At 28.6% G+C, this 24,429-nt stretch overlaps 2 protein-coding genes across 4 annotated transcripts in view; one reads left to right on the forward strand and one right to left on the reverse strand.

Annotated features, from left to right (window-relative positions):
• The window catches only part of LOC142331473 (NPC intracellular cholesterol transporter 1 homolog 1b-like), a 91,384-nt gene extending 82,936 nt beyond the window's left edge, over positions 1–8,448 (forward strand). For all 3 annotated transcript variants that reach the window (XM_075377411.1, XM_075377412.1, XM_075377413.1), the window contains 3 exons: positions 1,013–1,126; positions 2,731–2,893; positions 8,273–8,448. In XM_075377411.1, coding sequence (XP_075233526.1) covers positions 1,013–1,126; positions 2,731–2,893; positions 8,273–8,340 — 345 coding nt within the window. In that variant the 3' untranslated portion in view covers positions 8,341–8,448. The remainder of the gene's footprint in view (positions 1–1,012; positions 1,127–2,730; positions 2,894–8,272) is intronic.
• Positions 8,449–9,569: 1,121 nt separating this feature from the next.
• On the reverse strand, positions 9,570–22,533 carry AlkB (alpha-ketoglutarate-dependent dioxygenase AlkB). Its single transcript, XM_075376315.1, has 6 exons — positions 22,315–22,533; positions 18,049–18,157; positions 14,947–15,103; positions 12,590–12,677; positions 10,770–10,966; positions 9,570–9,930 (listed from the first exon to the last, which is right to left on the reverse strand). Exons 1-6 carry the CDS (start codon positions 22,411–22,413, stop codon positions 9,570–9,572), a joined length of 1,011 nt encoding a protein of 336 aa, XP_075232430.1. The 5' UTR covers positions 22,414–22,533.
• Positions 22,534–24,429: the final 1,896 nt, after the last annotated feature.

Below are 24,429 nucleotides of genomic sequence, written 5' to 3' on the forward strand. Positions count from 1 at the left end.
TTATATACATTTAAAAGGGACAATCTAAAACTATTTTCCTACATAGTCACCATTTAAATTGAGGCACTTATCATAACGATGTACAAGCTTTTCAATTCCTTCTCTGTAGAAATCTGCTGCCTGGCCTCATTTTGTAAAAAACTTGTGATAACCAAGCTTCTCTGTTACAGTTTGTAAGTTACTTTCTGTATCGCCCTTGTATATAGTTCATAAATGAAGAATATGTAATCGAGGTAATATGCTGTAGCTAAATTAATTTCAAGAAATTTCATCAATAGTCGATTGCCTGCAATGATTTATTAGATCATAATTTTATATATTTATTAATGTTATATTCATATTTTTTATAAAAATCTTTAGCTTTCTGTTGGTAGTACTCTTCAAGAGTTTACAATGTTTGCTGATTATTATCAGTAGAATCTCATCATACTTACCCAATTCTTCTTGTATTGCTTTAGAGGTAGGAGTGATACTTTACAAATGTCTTCCACAATCTGAATTTTGGCACTAAACTTACTTGTTCATTTACTCCCATCCAGTCTTTGTAATCATCTTTTGTCACATTTGAAGGCTACATATTTTATTCCAATTATTTTTTACAATTAAACCTCAATTTATTTAAGGATTATAATTATAACAGAAGCCAAAGTAACAGTTCCAATAAAGGGGTACTTTTAGACTGTTTTTACACATCTGGTTGGGTTTTCAAAAAAATAATAGCATTTGATAACATTAATTCTGATTTGAACAAAACAAGTTTGCTGTTTTGAACAAAAAAGCAAACACTGTATTTAATTTTTTGATACAGTTAATTGCAAAAATCACATCAATTAAATAAAGACCATCACATCTAAACAATTATCAAATACATATTAAACATATGTATTAAAAAATAATCAAAGCATAACCAGATTCCAAAACAAATCTACATAATTTTTTATTTAAAATATCACTAATTAAATAAATCTTGATTTTTGTATTAATGCTCTTCTTTTCTTATTTTATTTTTAAGTCTGTTGGTATATCAGTAGAGTTCTGCAGCCATATAGTACACGCATTTAATGCATCTTCAGAACAGACAAAACAAAAGAAATCTGCAGATGCGTTAATAACAATTGGGACATCGGTAAGAAAGATGTTTTATAAAATTACTTATTTTAACTAAGTGTAATATTATATTATTATTAATTATGTCTAATGATGTACAACAGCATGCAAATTAATCCGAACACATATGTTATTTAATAAAAAGTAAAAAGAATTATACCTGTGCAATTTGTGAATATCTAGTAATTAATATGCCCTTTATCCTTAATCATTTCACCTACAAGATTTGGCATTGATTCATCAAATGTACAATACATTTTATTTATTTCTACATCATGAAACCAAACTGATATTGTTTTAATGGTTGAGGTCAGTTTTAGTGGTATAATTCATTTTTGAGTTGTTTTTTTGACTATTGCTTAGAGATTTTCAATTGGGTTTAGGTCTGAGGAATTGCTTAGCTATGTCAGCACTTTAATGTTTCATTCTTCAAAACATTTTTCCAATTTTTTTGGCATTATGGCATGACACCAAATCTTGTTGGAATATTCCATTGACTTGTGGGAATTTGTTTTGAAGTTGTGTCACAATCCTTTCCTTCAGAATCTTAATGTGTCCTTCACTTTTCAACGTAACTCCTACTGGAAGTAATGAACAAGGATTTTCAAATGTGAAACAATCACAAAACCCATTGCCCCTGCACATAAAAATGTGATTCATTGTAAAACATAACATTTTTCCAGACTTTTTGGCCCAGAACAGCTTTTTTGCACAAGCTGCTTTCAAGCTGGCCAGTGAGCTTTTTGTGCAGATCCAAGAAGTCAGTGTCTAACAGTTGTTATGTGTAAATCTATTCCACTGGCTTCTAATTCTTGATTTAACTCAACAGCAGATTGACTTTACTGTTGCTCCATGTTGTTTTATCCCCTTCACAGCCTTCTTTCATTAGTTACTGCTTTGATCTTTTTCAGTATAATTAAAAGAACACAAATCCAGTATAGTAAGAATCCTGATGGCTCTAGAAACGTTAATTCTGTTGGTTGTGGTTTTGTGGCTGGCAACAGAATAAACATGTTGTCTTCCCAGCATCACCAGTATTTTTGCTGCAGATCTATATGCCATTAATAAGGCCTTACATATAATTAGCCCAAACAGTTTGACATATTCTTGTTTGCACAGATTCCAGGAGTGCCTTACAGGTGATTAATTACATGTACTCCAGACAACCTGTTGTCTGTGAGATTCATTGTGTCATTTTGCGCAAATGAATCACCATAATATAACAGTGAGCTTTTGCTGGATCCCCAGCCATATTGGGATTTTAGGTAATGAGTGTGCTGATGGTGTGGCAAAGAAAGCTTGTTTCCTGCCTCCTTTCACCAATTGCTTTTCTTCAAACAATCTTGTCTGTTTCCAAAGAGGATGGTGCATGATAAGTAAGTAAAATCCTTAGTTTAAGAGTTGTAGCTAGTGAAAGATTTCACTCGAATTTCCATTACCCCAGTGAAATGAGGTCGTTCGTATTTAAATTGTTAGGACATTAATTAAAGAATTGTTAGGACATTAATTAAAGAGGCAGAAGTGATTTCTTGTGGTTTTTGACCTGAAAAATTGAATAAAATAAGTCCCAAAACTTTTGTTTTTGATAATACAATGCTAATTGCATGTCAATGTTTTTTACAGGTTTTCTCTGGAATTACTGTAACAAAGCTGATAGGAATAATAGTGTTAGCTTTTGCTAAAACACGGATATTTCAAGTATTCTATTTCCGGATGTACCTTGGGATGATAATATATGGTGCAACACATAGTCTTATATTTTTGCCAATTTTATTATCATTTATTGGTAAGTTAAACGATTTATAAATAGTAAATTTAAATATAGCTTTCTGAGAAGTAGGAAGTTGTTTTATGCAAATTCTTGGAAAGAAGGAATCCATGGAATGTTCAACAGAATTTCCACCTTACTGAGTAAAGATCAATCAATCCACAAAGAAAGAGATTACTAATCTGTATGGGTTACAAATTTGTCCTTGTGCAAGAACAGTAAATTAATTATACCACATGATATATATATTTATATATATATGTATATATATTTATTAATCACCCACATGATATTTTGGAATTGGCATAAATATAAATAATATGACAAAAAAGAAATTCAATATTGACAAACATATTATGTGTGCATGTGTTCAAGGGGCTAATGTTATTTTATTTAAAATTTGATAGAAAGAAATTAACCATAACAGTGGTACTGTTATTTTTACTGCTTGCATGGTGATTAGATTGTGACATAATCTTTATTCTACAAAAACGATCCAGGGTAACTCAGTAAACTATTTTCCCTTATAACTTGATTATTCCACACAATCTAGAACAACGTAAAATTATGGAGTATAAAGCAAGGTAAAATATCAGTAACCAGGGTCACGTTCAATAAACTGGTTCCTATACTATCACTAAAACTAAGAATGTAGGTACAGTTCAGTGCATGGTGCTGGAATGTTTTGATGACAAATTACCATAGCAGTTCAATGTCAATAAAAATAAAAAAAAAAAAAAAAAAAACATATATTAATATACTGTTTGTTTCTAATAATAATAAATATTTCAAAATAACATATTTACTTCAAAAAATTTCAGTTTGTTTCTTGAATTTGTACAAGGTATGGAAATCACATATAAAAACTAATTACTGGCAATCACTGTGGATATCATTGAAACAAATGGAATGGATAGTTTTCTTTTAAAATCACCAGCAGGTGTTATTTGTCAAACATCAACGACAATTTTATTTATTCATCTTTTAAAACCGATCTTTCCAATCCTTAAATTTTGTGTAATAACTGAATAATTTTTGGAAGGAAGTTAATAACAAAAAATAACTGTGAACAAATGTAGTTTCAATGTTGAAATTGCAAATTTTTAGCTTTTCAGGTAAATTTTCTATAACTTTCTTTTTAGAAAATAGCAACTTTCCAGATATGAAAATAAAAAGGAAAAATTTCCATCGTAAAACTAATGTAAATTAGGTATTGAAATTAAAAATTTAAAGAAATTTAAGTTTAGATATCTTGTCCCTCCTAATTTCTAATGCTTGTTAGTGTAATCTCATTCCTTCTCAAAATTATTTCACTGTCTCCTGGTCAAAGCGCATGAAGTCGCACATCAGCTATGTGGGCCTATTGCTAATATCTAGTTTTATTTTTATGAACTAAATCTTTATAATACTATTCACAGTACTGTTGTTTTATTTTTTAACACAGTACAATATTTTTAAATGTCTGATTTTGATAGGTGTGCTTTGTTTTGAAACTTTGTTGTTGATTTACATTGTACGTGAAAATGGCTTCTATGAGTGCCAACCAATTCTGTTTCTGATAGTGAATTGGAAATTTAGTGTTTTTAAGTAATAGTGACTCTTCTGTTAGTTTTAGTAATGTTTCTGATGACAGTGATTCTAGCAATAATGATGAAAATTTAGATGATGAGGCCGGAGGTGATAAATAGGTTATGTCAAACTGTTGACTGGGTAAATCCAATTAATTTTACAGAACCTAATTTATTTGAGCACATGGCTATGGCTATGGCTCTAATCATGATTTACTGCAAGGTTCTAATGAGTTGAATTTTTTTTTAATACTTTTAGATGGTGATGATTTTCCAATACGATTGCCACAGAAACAAACAATTATGCTAACTATGTGCAGCACGTAAACGAAGCATTTCCAGCTGCAATAAAATCCCCAAAATCATCCCACCAGCTCTTAAAACTTAGAAATATGTTGGGAATTGTGAACTTTGTAGCTCTAAAAAGATAAGTCACTCAGGTCTTCATTCTAGTGTAAACAGTGCAATTTCCCATTATGTTGAGTTGGATGTTTCCGAGTATCATTTAGAAAGAGGTGTTTGAAGTGTCCCAATAAAAAGTAGTTTAATTTTTCTTAGTTTTAATTTTTTATGTTAATTAATGGTAGGTTTTTTAAGTATATACCAAATTTTATTGCTGTAGTAATAGATATATTAAAATAAACAGTATGTAAGTGAAGATGTCAACCTAAAATCAATGTTTCTTTAAATTAATAAGGTAATTACTTAAAATTTAACTATTCATTTGAATTTTATCACAACATGTCATTTTATTTACAACTTGTATTATAGTGCTATAATATTGACTATTATAAAACAATACATAGTTCACTATTGGTACTGGTTTGTAAATTTAAAAGAAAGAAGTATTATATAAATAATCATGTACAACAAATCAATTGAACAAAAGAATTAAGTATTACTCTACATAATTTAGACATTGTATAAGGTAATGCAAACTGATATTTTGTATCTTGATACAAAATTTATCTTTATATGAAATTCCTTTTCTTTTCTAATATCAAAAACAAATGAAAGTATACATGAATAATATCGGTAGGGATATATTTATGAAATTCAAGAAAGAATATTTTACAAACCTTTGTAACTGAAAAAAAATTTCTATAAGAAAAAATTCCGGTATACATATCAATAATAAAAAAATTAAACAAAAATTAATTAGAAAAAAATTGAAATAAATGATTTAATTTTAAGTAAATTGTTCATAATTCATGTATGAGATAACACTAACACTAACCAGCTTTCCAGTGTACACCAACCCACCGGGGGGTTGATCTAGTGGTGAACTTGTCATAGCAAATCAGCTGATTTCAAAGTTGAGAGTTCTAAGGTTCAAATCCTAGTAGTAGGTAGTTATTGTTTTATTTGAATACTAGATCGTGGATAATTGTGTTCTTTGGTGGCTGGGTTTCAATTAACCATGAATCTCAAGAACGGTTCACCTGAGACTGTACATGAACAGATTCATACATATCATCCTCATTCATCTTCTGAAGTAATACCTTACGGTGGTTGTGGAGGCTAAACAGAAAAAGAAAGAACTTACTGGTGTTTGAAATCAAGAGCATTGATAATTAGAAAAAGATTTTACTTATTAGAAAAAGATTTGAATATTTCTTTACTGATTTAGGAGAAAAATGAAAAGCAGATTAGTCTGATGATAGGCAAAGATTAAAAACGATTAAACTAAATTATTAACACTAATTACTTAAAATTTTATTGTAAACTGTTTTGAACATAATCTGATCTAGTTTATCTCCCCTCCCAAAAGAAAAAAAAAAACCATTATCCATGACTCATTTTTACCAACAGATTGAAGTTCAGATAACTTGTTTCTCAATTTAAAATACTGATTGGTTGTTTATTTATCACTTGCACGTTATGTTTTGATTATGAATAGTAATTGCTCAAATTCTTTGTTCAATTGAACACTGCCTATCATTTTCAAAATTCTATGAATTTGTCTATAATACTTATAAAATTATAAGAACTCTTAATTTTTTACATTCTGATCAAGGAGTACATAAATATATGTTCAAATAATTTTCATTAAAGTTTTTGTTCTGTAATTGCTTTTTGTAATTATTTTTTTATATTTAGTATCTTTATTTGTTTACCTAAATGTTATTTCATATGTTTATACTGAAGTAATTAATATGGAATTTTATTACATCAATTTTATAGCTTAATTATGTTTTATGTGACGCTGGTCTGATAAGGTTTTAGCATGATTTACCTTCCTCCATCCAGGAAAAATGCTGGCACTGTTCCTTTTTTATCTATACAGTGTCTGCCTATACTGTACAAGATCTATATAATGCATTATTATATACCAATCAGAATAAGTACTTATTAAAACTTTGCAGAAAAAATAAGTTGCTCTGCAACATGCATAGTTCACAATTTTCCTTGCCTTAAGTATACCTTATTGTTTCAAATTTAAGATTTTTTACAGATTAAAGGGTCAAAATGTTTGATGAATCTTAAATTCAAGGTGCATCTTCAATTGGAGGTCTAATACCATTTGACAAACGTATAGTTAATAGGTGTAAAGCTGAAGTTTTTGAATCTATATGCCTGTTCAACATTGAATGAAAAACATACAAGAAACATGAAAGAACATTTGTCATCATGTATAATGTACACACACTTCTAGAAAGATGACTCATCTCAAAGATATTTACATCTCAACATATTTATCACTGTTGACATCATAATTTAGTGATGAGACATCCTTCTGGAATTTGTGCATGTATTCTGTGCAAGATGACAAATGTTCTTTCACGTCTCCTGTCGATGTTGAACAGGTGTGGTATAATGGTATACACTGTAGTTGTAAATTGGTCCATTATTTTCATAACCATATTCTACCTATTTGTTGTGTTTTTCTAACCATTACATCATCATAGTGCAAATGTGCGTTGAAAATTATTTGCCTGTAAACAAAGGAAGAAATTATTTTATATTTATTTTTTGGGACCAAAACACAAAAATATCCAGCAATTTATGCTGCTGTTTTGACCTGTTTCACGGAACTCTGCACAACAGGTATTCCAGTGACAAGAGATGGACTGATTAAAGGCCAGGGAAATTTCCAGGAATAATGATTTTCAATTTAAAGCTAGCCCCATGAATGGTGTGAGCAATTCATGAAAAGGCAATGTCTGTCACTGTGTTGCAGAACCTCCATTTACCAGAAGTTACCATCAGATTAAGAGTGTAAATTACTGAAATATCAATGTTATGTAATCAATCTACGATTAAAAAATAATACTGTCTCAGTCAAATTGGTAATGCTGATGAAGTAGCTGTGTTTTTTGATAAGCCACCAAATTACACCATGCATAGTGTTAACTATTAGTGATATAATCAGTATCAGAATAAGTCTACACCAAATCCAGCAAGGATTGTACTATTGATCTTTCTAGAAGGAATATTTGATAAAAATTATTTTTCATATACGAGTAAGTAATCTCGTCAGTCATATCAAATGTTTGAGAACTGTAAGCTATGGTGTTTTCTTGAGTTAACTTAATCCCTTTTTGAGTTATCTTTCACACCACCATCCTCCCATACACATTTGATCCTCATCCTTACTGGTTATTAAAATGGGAATTTTAGCTGCCAATTCTATGTATGCACTACTTGAATGACAGTAACAGTACACAGCCACTTCCTTGGTGGAAGTGTTTTTTATCAGGGATTACACAAAAAACCAAAATTATGATTTACATGCTTAATATACAATAATTAAACAAAAAGAATGTTGTTGCCATATAACTTGTATCAATCTAAAAACTTAGATAAATGCATTTAATTTTTTTTTCAGGACCAAACAACTCTGGTAGAAGAGATTTAAAGTTGCGTAGGAGTTCTGTGCCAGATCTTTCTCGATAAAAAAATGAAATATTTAATTTTTTTTAATTAAGTAACTATAATAATAATCATTACAGATACATAATTTTTTTAAAGTTTTTAATAAAGATGTTTTTTGTTTTGTCACTTCAAGAATGCTATTAATTGTTCCTAGAGTTTCAATTTTACTTTATACCATTACTGTTTTTTTTTTAACCATCCTATTTTATACACAATAAAAACAAACAATAGAATTTCACTACATTCAACTGTTAAAATCATGTTACGTGGATAATCATGAAGTCTAACCAACTTCAAAATATAATTTAACAGAATCAGTCTCTCTTACAAGAGCTGCTACAAGAAATATCATGATTGCGATTTGATACCTGATATAACCTGTTTAGTTCATTATGAGTAGAAAAGATTCAGATCTCAAAAATTTATAGTGAACATGTTGTTAAGCTACTATTTAAATTTTTCAATTACTAAAAGATACATTCATGCTGTGCTGTGTTATTTTTTATTTAAGGTATTATTACAGTGCACATTATTATTGCATGGCTTGGTAGAATGATGACACGTCCAAAAATCCTTGAAAAATAAACAGTTTTCAGGTTTTCTAAAAATATTCTATCTTATGTAAATTCTTGAAAAATAAACAGTTTTCAGGTTTTATAAAAATATTCTATCTTATGTAATACACCATATTTTTCACTCCATAGTTTTCCCTCTATCAGTGTGGTGTCCAAGGATTCTTGGTTGGACATGTCACCATTCTACCAAGCCATGCAATAATAATATGCACTGTAACAATACTGTTAAAAAAATAACACAGTACAGCCACGAGCAGATCTTTAGTAATTAAAAAATTTAAATAGTAGCTTAAAAACATATTCACTATAAATTTTTGAGGTCTGAATCTTTTCTACTCATAATGAACTAAATAACAACTAAATAACAGATTTTACTATGCCAGATATCAAATTGCAATTGTGAAATTTCTTGTGGTAGCTCTTGTAAGAGAGACTGATTTTATTAAATTAAAAATTTAAATTTTGTGAAGAATATTATATTTTGAAGAGGGGTAGAACATCACACTGATAAAGGGGTAAACTATGGAGTGAAAAATATGATTTATTATATTATATAAGATAGAATATTTTCAGGAAAACCTGAAAATGGTTTATGTTTTTGTTATTTCCACATTGAATCTTTAAACTAAAAGTAATTTTTCAAACAATGGATAAATAAATAAATAATACTAATAATTATGGCAATTTTGTTTCATAATTAAATAATACTTGTCTAACATTCATATTGATTCTAGATCTTTCAATATACTTTTTTAATTTACTCCAATAATTATCATCAGTTAAGCACGATAACATACACTCATTGAAACCAAAATTATTAACAGACACTAAACTAACATGATGACATTGAGAAATATCATTATAACAATCTTCAGATACTTTACGAATATCAGAAGTTACAATACGTGGTATGGCATGATATGCATGTCTTGCATTAGAAGACATAATTACAATGTCACCGCTATCTATAAACATAGCAGTTGGATCATCCTTTAATTCACATCCACCAATCAAAAATATTGCACTTAGACCAAAACTGTAACATAAAAGCAAAAATAATATTAAGAAAACCATTAACAAAAGAAACATATAACAAACAAACAACTGATAAAAATGAAACACAAAATAGAAAGAGAAGAGTTGTAAAAAAGAAGAATAACAAAGGAATTTAAAATAATGTAAATAAAATGTAAGCAACACAACTGTCATTAACAAACAGCAATAACTTTATTGTTCAAGAGTGGGAGATCCAGTTACATCAATATCAGATCACATTTTTGGCAATCAGCCTAAAGTTAGGCCTTGGTTACAATACTTAAAAGGAATTTGAATTCCTAAAAAAACCTCAAGCTGAGAGTTATTCTACTTTACTTTCCAATTCTATCAAGCAAGAACCAACCCCACTAGCTGCTCTCTCTTTTTCCTTGCAGACAGAGTTACAGTAATACCTTACCTAATTTCTATAGTAGTTGAGAAATATTATTGATAATAACATGAAAGAAATCAAGATTAAGAAGTCAAGGGGTTGAAATAAAGAAACAGATTTATTCAAAATTATGTAAATATAGATTCTACAAACAATAAAAGAAAACCAGCATTTAGTGGTTGTAATAAATTTCTCTTTCATAAAAACAATTAATTGAACAATTTCTGAGATTCCAGGTGTACAAAATGTTTTGCAAACGGACTTGTATGTTTTTAATTATATTGAGATATTAAATTAAAAATTATAGATCTTTGTTTTCTTTTCATGGACATAATTATATTAGGATTCAAAAATTTACTGAATCACTCAATTTTGTGCACATAACTTATAATATTATATTAAACAGTACCCTCTAAGAAAGATTACTTTTTTAACCAATGAATAATTACCTGAATGATAGTAATGGTGCCATCATATTGTGTTCTGACTCATCTCGATGGCCAGATAATGTACAATCTGGATGATAAAAATTAATTATGGCGGCTTGAGCATTAAATTCATTCCAACCTCCAACTGATTCAGCTACATATCGGCAAATTAACCACAAATCTTGAGGGAATTCAGATTTATTATCCTCTTTATATGTCTGGTAACAAATAAATTATAACATTAAAAAAAAAAAGGTTGATTGTTTGGTCCAAGTTTTGTTACAAATATTTAACAAAGTAATAATTAATATCTCTAGTAGTAACTTTTATAGAAATAAAATAAAATATTACCAGAGACAAACTAACTTTTACGACCCCGAACGTGTTAAATTCTTTAAAATTTTTGTGATTTTATGCCTTTCTCTTTAGGGTAAACTGGATTGCAGTTTTTCTAAATAACTAAATCTCAGATTAAGAAAAAAATATTTCTAATTTTGTAGTTGTAGTATTTAAAAATTTTATCTAGTTAATATTAATAAAGATGAATAAACATATTATCCTTATGATGATAAGTTTGCAAATATTGACATATCAAGTATTATAATATTTAACACTAATATCTAAATATTTTTTTTTGAGATTTCAAGGTATAAATCAAATTTCTCCTGGTAACACTTTATTAAAAAGTATCTAAAAGATGAAATAATGAAGCACTTAGGCACTTGTCCAACAAAAACCCTACAACGATCATCACTGCTAAGTGAAACAAAAGTGACCAATCTAACATCATGCTATATTAAACAAAAAAACAAAATAGATTCATTCTTTGTTTCATTAAGTAGATAAGAATTGAATGGCTAATGCAAACATTTATGCAGTATTAATTTTACTATAATGTAGCTAAAATCGTTGCTGTTGTTAAGATAATTACTATTATCTTTTCTGCTAAGATTGCTATAGTTTCTATTTTTATTAATCTTCAAAATGATTGAGAGAACATCTCCTGCCATCTCTTGGAATTTATATCAAACCACATGAAGACAAATAGCCGGTCACATTCAGAGACCCATATATCGGTTTCCGCCTGCGAAGGGTTAATTTGACCAGAGATTGTATTATTTAATTTTTTATTATTATTTTTATTTATTTTTTAAATCTATACATATATAAAAGATTATACCAATTTTATCTGTAACCATTTTGCAGCCACAATACTTAACACATTAACCAAACTTTACAAGGCCTATATCCACACCATCAGGATCATTTTAAAACAAAAGTTACAAAAAAAAAAAGGTAAAAAAATACCCTTTTTTCACCATCTGGCAACATCGATATACATATATTAAATTATCTTCCATATGTTTGTCATCAACTAGCGGTCACATTATTTAACATCTAAAATCCAAATTTTAAAGGATCAATATTCAAGACTACAAGATGTTTATAACTTGAAAAAAGTTTTAATTAATTTGATTATACTCATGGCTAAAAGGGTAAAAAAAATTTATTAAAATAATTACGCTTAGAAATTAAATTAAATTAAATCAATCTGTAAATTAATTGACAATGGACTGCTTCTAGCGGGAGCCGTGTGCAGCTGCCCAGTGCAATAACACTGGTCCGCTCTGCACCAATACAGCAGTTAAATAAAAATGTGAGCACATATGACAAACAAAAAACAAACCAACCAATGTACACCATCATTTTTTATAGAGAATATTATATAGAGAATAATAGTTTAAACGTTAAAAAAGGTAAGAAATTTTGTTTATATATATATATATATTTTTTTTATTATGAAAATAACAAAAAAATAAATATGGAAACCTTAAGATTACCTTAGAATTCCAGTTATGATGATACCCTAACGTAGCCCATCTTAATTTCTTCATTAATTTTCCTTTTCCTTCACATTCATATTCATCACTATGAATATAACAAGTAATAATTAAAAAATAGATATAAAACTAAATATAGACTTCACCAACAGTGATAATACATATAAATTGTTTAAATATTAAGATATAACACTGTACTGTCCAGACAATTTTTTTTTTATAAGTTAAAATAGTACATGTAACACTAAATACAGTACAATAAATATAAGAACACTTAATAAATAGAAATCTGGCTGTGACTATGACATTGGATAAAGTACGTCTATGGATTTTTACAAGAATACATTTAAAAATTATTATCTTTATTTTTAATAAATGATAAATTTTGGTTTTGTAGCTTTTAACTTAAAAAACATGACATAAAAGTTAACTTTTAACTTCAAAAAGTACCTACTAATGGGCTATTAAAAAATAATGTTAATAGATCCTTAAAACGGGTTTATTATTTCAAGAAAGGCAATAGCTTAAACTATCTTTCAACATAACTTCCATAAATACTAAGAGTTTCATGTAGAGTAGAATCAATCTCTGAATATCCTCTTAAAAAAATAATTCTACCTGCCTCTCTTTCAACATCATATTCTGACTGGCAAGGAGCCATTTCATATAAAGGAACAAGTAAAAGTTACTTTGTGTTAAGTTTCTACTTTAGAATGATGATCCCCATTGTATTTAGTTAAACAACATACATGGACACTTTTAGATGAAACGTCACTTGGTTGTAAAGCTTCTTCTGCAAAGTTATAAAAAAATGGTGAAATTGCAAATTATCTTTTCACAAAAATTGTTATTTAAATGTATCTTAAAATTAACAACAAATATCAAACCTTATCATGCATGCATATTTTATCATTCTTCATTAAACTGTTCAAACCAATTTCACCATTCTAAAAATCATTGAATTTTTGCCATAAATTTAAGCACCTATCTGTTGAAATTATGCTAGTTTTACATTTCTTGCATTTAAAAAACAAATAATAAATAGTATTTTGTAGTTGATGGATTCTTAAGTTTTTAAAAACATTTAACATGTACAAACAATCATAAACTACTTGCTCTGTAATGGCATATGTATCAAGATAATATTTAACTGAGCTTAGCATGTAAATATGCAGATATCTGAAGTGCTCAACTAGGTACATTTATTTATTTTAAATATGTCTGGATATTTTATTCTATATTATGATGGGTACATCAGTGAAGTAGGAGAATTTAAAACTCCTATATTTAAATAAATGTTTATTTTAACATGCAAGTTTCTACAGTTTTCTATCAAGACATGTCATTTTATTTTTTAAACGTAACATTAGACAGGTGGGTAATACTATGATCTATGCATTCTTGTTGTCTTGATCAACAATATGCCATTATTCGCCACAACATTGCCAGTGTAATGCTTGCAACTTCTTGAGAATGTTTAATATTGGTTCTGCTAATAACTACAGTTGCTTGATATACACCTTGCTCCTGACAAACCCCAAAGAAAAAGGTTGCATATGGACAAATGAGGAGATCTAGTCAGCTAAACAATGTGCCCATTTTTAAATATGATATGATTTGGAAAGAGTTCACTTAAAGCATAATAGACACAAAAGCAGTATGACTTTAGCACCATCTTGCTCGAACCTGTAATTTGCTGTCACCAACAAACTTAGATTTAACCATTTAATAATTTCTTATTTATGACAATTTGTTGGTGGTTGCTTTACCTGAATTTTGAGGAAGTGGAAATTTAACTTCTTAAATATCCTGGAATCATTCTAATTATCTTACATTCAAAGCCTGTAGCATGTTTATAATCAATCTCTTAGATTCTGGGTAACTAGAGTCAATATTCTAGGAGTAATTACCTTTGCACAAGCAAGTCTAGGTTAAGCTAGTGATTTTAAGCAAAGCAGGGAAAATTTTTAGAACATTAATATCTATATAAAAACAGTGTTGTGATACAGAGTATAATGTCAACTATCATATTAACTAAACTTACATAAAATTACTATAACTTTTCTGCAACAAAAAGCTGAACAGATATATTATGATTCTGATGCATAAGTTACTGTATATTATACCAAGCAAAAGTAATGTGGTATATAGTGAATTACATCACCATACGTGGAGAATTAAATTTCAAGTTGGTGACATTGCGTGTATCATCAAGGTCAATATTACCAACATGCAGGGAGTGTTTAAAAATAACAATCATACAATGTTTTGTGCTCAGCTATTTATAAACGGGATATTAATTTACATGGTTTTAAAGTAATTAGATTGAAAAAAGTCACAAAACAAAACTCACTTACTGCATAGCTGCAAACCACCAGCCTTTTTCATCCCAAGGACTCCTTTCATCAGCATCTAAATTCAGTTTACTTGGTTTTTTAGTGTAATCCATCAAACATCGTGCAATCCAATACCTTTGCCCAAATGCAGTCCAAGGATTCTGAATAAATAACAAACCTAAACAAGGATTGTTAAATTAAAGGTTGAATACATTTTATTAAAAATAATGTAATTCTTATTCAATTTTTATTCGCTGAACCTTGTTAAGAATTACATTATTTTTTTATATTACTAAAATATTTCAACTAATTATTTTCAAAAGTTAAGATATAAAAAATATAGGGGAACAAAATTCATACTTTAATGTGATTCTCCAATAGTACGATTATTTTTGTCATAAAAGTGAAAAGAAATTTATTTTTATGTTACACCATGTAATATAAAAATAAAATTACAAACAAATAAATAAATAAATCTATCCAGAATATTTTACATAATATTACACAAATTAACATTATGGGTCAGTATGTTACTAACAATGTTTATTACTCATATACAGCTGAAGTTGCAATAACACAACGTAATCTGTTTTACATCATTATTACATGAAATAATACTTGCTTTCTGTTTTTAAGTAGCTTGCTTTAATAAAAATCGTGGATATTATTAAATAATAGTAAAAACCTTTTTGTTGGTAATAAGTATTTTATGTTATTGTTCACTAAATTTAATCATTTTTTGCTTCTTCTGAGATGATCTGTTCAGAACTTAGCAAATACGGTGTTTTTGTTCACCAAATTTCAATAGATGAAGAGTTGATACCATACTTTGATCGCTATTCTTGTAAAATGTTTATGAAAGGAAAACCCGTGCGCTTTGGTTGCAAGGTGTGATGTTTATATTCTTCAAAAGGATACCTTTTCAACTTTTCTCTTTATCAAGGAAAAGAAGCAGAAGTAGATTCTAACCTTGGATTTGGTGCTTCAGTTGTTCAAAATTGATTGCACATTGTAGACTATCTTGGAAAGCACAGCATTTATTTTGATAGATTTTTAGTTCGTATAAATTTACTGAAGAAGGAAGGCTTTTTTGCAACTGTAACAGTTAATGAAAATAGAATTCAAAACTGCCCTTTGGAAGATTCTTGTTCTTTGTGTAAGGAACCTTGCAGAAATTATCAATTTGATACCATCAATTTAATTTTTATTACAAAATGTAATGACAACTCTCCTGTTACTCTAATTAAAAATTTTCAGTCCAATGAGCCTCTGAATAATGTAAAAAGAAAATCTAAGGTGAAAAAAATGGAAATAGCCAAGATCTCATCAAGAAATACCACTGCTATATGGGTGCGGTTGATTCACTGGTCAATGGTGTCAGCAACTATCAAATAACAATCAAAGAACAAAATGGTAGTGGTCTTTGTTTTCAAACTTTCTTGATGTAGCTTTAGTAAATTCGTGTTGAATTTATCAATACATCCACAAATAAAAAATCAAGCAACTCAAATTTTGACTTGTAGTTATTAAAATGCAGAGACTTGGACGACCAATAGAATTTTTAACTGCAATAACTCAGCGACACTCAGTTGACAAGCATTTTCCTGAAAAAAGTGTAAATAATAGAAGAATCTGCTGCTGAAAATGAAAGAGTACAATGGTATTTTCATGTAATAAGTGTAAAGTTAGACTTCACTCAAAATGTTTTATTGATTACCATAAAAAATAAACTATATACTGTAATAAAACAAACACTTCATTTACATTGTATCCTAATTTCTGTTCTGTTTAGTTTTTATTTAGATTCATAAAAATACAAAAAAAAAAAATAGGAAGCTAAATCAGTTTGTCTTAATTTGGACACCCTTTCCTGCTGAAGATGCATTTTCGCAACATTTCATAAATTGATAAATAAACATACCTGAGAGTCAAAAATCATACATATGATTCAGAAGCATCTATAAATCTAAGAAATAATCAATAAGACATCATTTTACAACTAGTGCATCAGGGCGCATCAAAATATGGGTTAATCATTATGTTACTCTTAATTTTATTAAGTTTGATGACTTTGACAGTCATTACTTATATTATTTTACACCTTTAATGAGCGATTGCCAGTAATACAGACAACAAGCACAATTTATAAAAAAATAAGACGCATACCATTTACTTATCAAAATTTAACAAATAAACTGACTTAATTACAATATAAAAAGCTTAAAATAACAAAAATGATGAATACATATAATAATCTACAGATTAAGCGACTGGTTAGCAAAATCAGTAATCAGGAGTTTTGCCAGTTACTCTACAATGTTGCAAGGTTAAGTTAAAATTTAATAAATGGTTGGTTAATTTTCTACTCATTTAGAATGTTAAATACTCTGCATAGAACTGTGGATACGTGGGATTCATTTACAATGCCTGTCACGTATCATAAAAGGGGGTAAAAGTTATAATATGAGGGCAGTTGTCTGTTGATCTGTCTATTATTTATCAGTTTTTTCTGAAGCATCTTTTATTTATTCTTTTTATTGTATTTTGATGCTGGGTAAGACAGAAACCTACCATGATCTCATAAGGGATTTTCTCTTTTTCTATTGCACTGATTATCCTTCCTTCTAAACCTTTTTCATTTTCTTTGGTTTCTTCTTCCCTATGTAGGTAATATGTGATCAGGGTCAGCTCCATTTTACTTTCTCAAAATAGAAGGCTAAAAGAGATAGATTCCTATAGAAACAGCTGCATTCTTGGTGAGATGTGTTCTACCTACCCAGGACTACACTTCCTTTTTATGAGTTCCAGTATCACTGGTAGTGTTGTATGAAATAAAAATAGTTACACTACTACTCAAATAATAACAATGATCATTAATTTTAAGTAATAATTATTTTCATTATTCACATTATTTGTGAATCTTTGCAATATCTTATAATGTGTGACTGGTCAAACAAACTAATGAACTGCAAATGGAATTAATAAACCACTGTAAAGCACCAGCCAGTCTTTAAATAAAAACATTTTTAAAAAAATACACAACATAACAATATGACAACAATAACAAAAACAACAATATGACAACATAACAATATGATAGAAAATTAAATGATGTTACATTACCGGGTCTATCTTTTATTTCATAAATTTTCCATTCTTTTTGTGGTTTAAAAAATTCTTGACAATTACGTTTGTATACACTACCATATTCTAATGGATTTTTCTGAATAATCTAGAAAAATAAAATTTCATAAATTAAACTTTTTAAAAATAAAAATAATTTTCTTAATGTTGATATAATTAATTATTATTGGATTAGGATCTTTTCCAATACTTATTTTATTTATTATGTATAACCAAAATTGTGGAACACATACACTTTGACAAAAAAGATGGATAACTGACAGATTAGGCGAAAAAAGTCAAACCTGTGTCAAAAACCAGCTGATTTGTATGCCAACAACGTAACCACTATATCTGGCACATTATTCTTTCATAAACTAAAAAATTGCGTTATTTAACTGTAGAATATTATTCTCTAGTTAAAAAAATGTTGTTTACTTGAGTTTATTCACTTAAATTTTCTACATAAATCTACAAATTATTTATGTAATTTTTTTAGTTTTTATATAAACATAATTCTGTAGAGAATATTTATTAGTTAGTGGAAAAATAAAAGAAAAATGCTTACCTTAAATATCTATAATATAAATATAACAACTAACTTGTACAATAACTGTTCTTTTACTTCCAATCTTTTAAGTAAATAAAAGCAATAATATTACACAAAAAATATTCAAGGTGTTTAGAAACTATCATCATTAAACATGAAATACTTGAAAAATTCTATGTCAAGAAATGTTAAGTATGTTATCTTTGCTAAAACAAAGAAAAAAATATGTTATTTCTAGAAAAAGTAACAATATCCAGCTCATACATTTCTCATTTTTAATAAATCAGTTCCTCTTAATTTTCCCTTTTTACTAGTATCCACAAGATACTCCATCTAACTTGCTCCTTGGAACAAGGAGAATGAAAATGGGACAAGGCTCCTTTTTTAACCTTGTTCCTTAGTCCATGAAATTTAATTTTATGTTATTCGCTAGATTGCAATATAGCAAGCTATAAAGCAGCTTACAATTATGGTAAACAACATTGGATGTTTCATTTCATCTAAACAATTACAACTGGATTATTTTTAACTCAAGAACAGATTTTACATTTCACATATATGAAGTACAGTAAATTTCACAGCTTTTTTTATTCACATTTGCAATCATGAGTCAGGTCTTTCTTACGGAAAATGATTTTCTTAGTCAAAATTTCATTAAAACTGTTTTTTTGTTTCTAATGCCCTCAGTATTTCACGGTTAGAAATGGATTTTCAGAGTACAACATACTACGTACAAAATAGTTACACTACTACTCAAATAATAACAATGATCATTAATTTGAAGTAATAATTATTTTCATTATTCACATTATTTGTGAATCTTTGCAATATCTTATAATGTGTGACTGGTCAAACAAACTAATGAACTGCAAAACTTGTTGCCTACAAGCAACAAGTTTAACTCATTCACCGCTGTGACTCATTGCTGAAATGTGCATGAAAAATACACCAATAAAAAGGCAAGATAACCTCAATTTGAGGTTATGTCATCTGTTGACAACCTTAAATTGAGTGTAATTGAAGAACAACTCAAACAATCTTCATCAAATTTTTACATGCACAACTTCACATATATCTAAATTTCAATGAAATTGATGTATTAGTTTTAGAGATTTTTGAGCCAAAAAATGTTATACATGAATGGTATTTTCGTAACCCTCATACCTCAAAAATAAAAATATAATTCATTTTCAACCCCATTCCTACCAAGAGATGTAAGGGTACTTACGTATTAACGCCACCGCAGCTACATCTGCTGTTTAGGTTATGTTGACTTTGTGTACTGACAAATCATACATATATCAAAATAACCTACTCTCGCTTCGCTTGCTAACCTCTTATAGTTAACGGGTATTTACGTATTAACGCCACCGCGTTAATAAAGCTGTATTTAAAAACAAAGTAGTCAATCGGATTTTGGTGGATTAACATTAATTGGATTTCGGTGCTATAACATTAAGGTTATATTATTAATAAGTTGTATATATTATGCATATTTAATGTTAATTATAAGAGGTTAGCGAGCGAAGCAAGCATAGGTTATATTTAGTTAGGTTATTTTGATATACGTACGATTTGTCAGTACACGAAGTCAACATAACCTAAACAGCAGCTGTAGCTGCGGTGGCGTTAATACGTAAGTACCAATGTAAGTAATACTTTACCTTTTCTAAAGTCAGTAAAAAGGTTAGAAAACAATGTGGAAATCTTACTGTCAGTATTGGCATAAGATCTTTCACAAAAACCTATTTTGTGCTTCAAAACTAGTATTAACAATCCGATCAGAATATAATCTTGTTTTACTTAATATCAACACAATGAATTTGACAAGACTTTTTGAAAAAAAAAATTATTATTAACTGCAAAATTACATGAAAATTATATTATTATGTTTACATTCACTGTGGAATGTAAACAAAAACCATTTAATTTCCTGATCTCACATATCCAAAATAAACCAAAAACACAATGTTACAACAAATAGAAAACCCTCCACAAGTGACCAACTCAACATACCTAATCAACTTATACAATACTAAAAACTCAGCTTTCTCAAATATGCTAAATAACCTAGTGCACCCACACATCCAACAAGTAAACTAAAAAATTGTAATAGTAAAATATCTGGTTTATAATACCCACTCACATTTTAGGACATTTTACGTAAGATGCAGAACTAAATAAAAAACTTACCTTTGTAACAAAAAACATAACATACATCATACTTCAACAATCATAATGATTGTCAGTCATGATTGACTGAATCATTTTAGTCACAAAAAGTTATCATATATCTTCAAAACTACAAACAAATTATAAAAGATCATACAGTAACTAACAAAAAATACACTTACAGACACAGTATATAATTTAAACTGGATTATACAATTTAAACTTGCATAATTGTATTAAATACTATACATAGCAAAGGTGGATTTACATTCACCCACAGATATGATGAACACACAGCATAAAACATTTAAATTTTCAAATTACCTTTCACACACATTAAATAAGTATTAAACATAACATCTATTTTTATCCAACAGATAAAAATTAAAATCTAAACATGGCTCAAAAACAAGAAATTACACACTATAGATAATATAAAATTTGATCGTTTTTATGATCAATGGTGTATAGTAAATGCAATTTCATCTCAAAAATTCTATATGTTCAGTTATCAATGTAAAACCATTATTGATATAAAACAATTAATAAAACACAAACAAACTTTCAATTTAAAAACAGTCTTTTAAATCTGCAAAAATCTTACTATCTGTCTAAATGTAGATTGTTATTCTACATTTCATAACACATGGTTTAGCTATTATATAAATGAACACATCAGACTAAACCATAAAAAAAAACTGAAAGCAGTCATTTTATTCAATATATACCAAAAAGTGGTTATTTTTGGCTTATGTCAAACATTTAAACAATTATATTTTCAATTTGGATTTTAAAATAAAACTAATAAATATACAAAGCTATATACAGTGATATTACTTAATAATTCAAATTATAAATCATTCATCTCATCCTCTGAAACAATACGTAATGGTAATCCCAGAGGTTAAACAAAAAAAATTCAAATTATAAAGTAATAAAAAATATAGGTTAAAAATAGCAAAGTATACAAAAATATATCTGCTAAAGAATTAATAAATATAACAGAGACAGTAGAAAACACAGCTTTGTTGTATTAAAAAAACTTGCATTCAGCTTGTACATAAATATTAATTATCAAATAATCTCTTTAAAAATATACTGAACGTTAATTGACTTACTTAGCCAAGAACAAGATTATATAATTTTTGGAATAACTGTATATTGTGGATTCACGTAGATGATAAACTTAAGAACCACATAACAATGTTTAACTTATTAGCTTATTAAAATTCGATCAACATTTCAAATGACTACAAGATACCAAGTCATTTATGACAAAAAAAAATAAATATATAGCCTATCTAAAAGACTGAAACACTTAATAGCTAACGGCTGAAAGTAATCCTTTCAAGAAACAAATACAGTAACGCCATTTCAGTAATCAACAAAATAAATTCATCGTCGATTTATGAATGAAAATTTTTATGAATATAAGTATATTAAATATAGTTAAATATAATAGTATTACCATAATAATAATATTACATTTATGAAAAGTTAACACAAAATGTTCTTTGTAAATTTAAAGCATCGATATATCATACCTTGCCTTCCAGAGATACATCTGATCTAAAATCAAGCACATCGTTGAAAGAAGGTGGTGGACATTTCTGTTTATAATATTTAAAATTCTCTTTAAACATTTTTATCAACTAAGAAATACACTCATCACTTAACATAACCAAATATTTTCATCAGATTGAGGTTAGACACACTATGTGGATCCTAGCTATGATGCTGTGATTAAATGAATCATATAAAAAGAGTCTGAAAAGAAACACAGGTGAATCTAAACATGATGCAGTTCTTAAAAGAATCTTATGAAAAGTATTACTCTAACTCCCAAAACGTTGTTTTAAAACAGTATAATCAATTTAAAAAATAATATATACGTGGATTGGTAGCAATAAGCACACCAAAAAATGAAAGAAACCCATTTAGTTTTCGATAGTGAAGAGTGTTTATCTTGAAAGTAACTAACTACAAAGTGACGCATGAAATGATCTAGCATTTGGTTTTGTTAAAAAATATTTATTTGAATCGCAATACAGAAAAGTAAATACAATGTGTTTACTATATATCTGGAGATTATGTTCTACTTATCACATATTCAATATGATCACAATCACGACTAGCAACTTCTTCAACACGAACTCATATGTCGTTAATTAGAGAAGTGAATAAAAACCAGTATTTACTTTTACTTGCAGTTCTGTGAATAAACAACGGTAAACCAAATACTTGACAAGTATTCTCTTTACTTGTAAAATAGGGAAGTGAATAACCTTTACTTATCAAGCGTTTACTTGTAACTACACGCAATTACTGATTCCGGTCAGACTTTACTTAAAACGAGTGAATAAAATCCTGTTCGGAAGAGTATTCAAGTATTTACTGGTAGAATTTCAAGGTAGCTATTTAGTTACCTTATCAAACTTTCATTTAATTTTTTATACTTGGTATGGCTGCCTTTGTCAACATTCGTCAACCAAAAACTTACAAAGAAAGGCGAGTATTGAGTCCAAGAAGATATGAAGAACTAATTCGTTTTACAAAAGAATCAGTTGAATTTTTGACGAACGCTTTTTTGGAAGAAAGTAATGAAAAGCGAGGAGGTGCTCTGTCATCGCAGCAGAAGATGGAAGTATTTTTGCGGTACTTATCAGACCCTGGATTTCAAAACGGTGTCAGTGAAGACTTCGGGATTCACCGTTCTACAGTATGCAAAACTTTCGATTACGTTCTGAATAAAATAAACGAAAAGTCATCTGAGTGGATTCACTTTCCACAGAATGCTCATGAGTTAAATGAAGCCAAGAGAAAATGGAATTCTCGCTTTAAAATGCCGAGCGTAATAGGTGCTGTGGATTGCACGCACTTAGATATAAATAAACCAGCACGCTACGGAGACTGTTACGTAAACCGTAAGAAGTATCCCAGCATCAACGTTCAGGTAACATGTGATTCCACTGAAAAAATCACTAGCGTTGATGCTTCTTGGCTGGGTAGCACCCATGACAGTCGCATTTGGAAACGGAGCAGCGTTTGCCAAACCATGGCTAAATTTAATGGTACGGTATGCCTTTTGGGAGACAGTTTTAAAACGCTGTTTAATGGCATCTAAGTCGCTTATTTTGTTTATACGATGTAAAATGTTTTGTTTAGACTAGAAAGAATATGACCATTTTTTTCTCAGAAATGTATAGCTTATCTTACTAGCAACATATCGATGTATTGAAACACATAATAAATTATGATATACGGCACACAAAAAAAAGAAGGAATTTGTGGTCATAAATACGTCACTTTACTTGAGGTCTATAAATATCTTTTCTGACAAATGATATCGGTAAACATGTAACACATAACGATTCGTAATGAATAAGAGTTTACAGTAAAAATGGTTTTTTGTCAATATGAATAGCCTTTTGAGTGGTGGGAATTTTTATAAAACGTAGTTTACTGAATCTACGTTCACTTATACTAACATATGTTACTAATCTGTGATTTATGACACGGGTTTTTCATCATATTTTGCCCAATTTTCAACCGATTTGCTTGAAAGTATTATTTTTAAAATCAGCAAACTATGTTTCATAACAGAAAGCAAAAAAAAAAAAAAAATTTCGCTAATAAAAAACGCGGTAGAAATGCGTAAA

This window comes from Lycorma delicatula, chromosome 10 (genome assembly GCF_047948215.1).
Source record: "Lycorma delicatula isolate Av1 chromosome 10, ASM4794821v1, whole genome shotgun sequence".
In the NCBI taxonomy this organism is placed as follows: domain Eukaryota; kingdom Metazoa; phylum Arthropoda; class Insecta; order Hemiptera; family Fulgoridae; genus Lycorma; species Lycorma delicatula.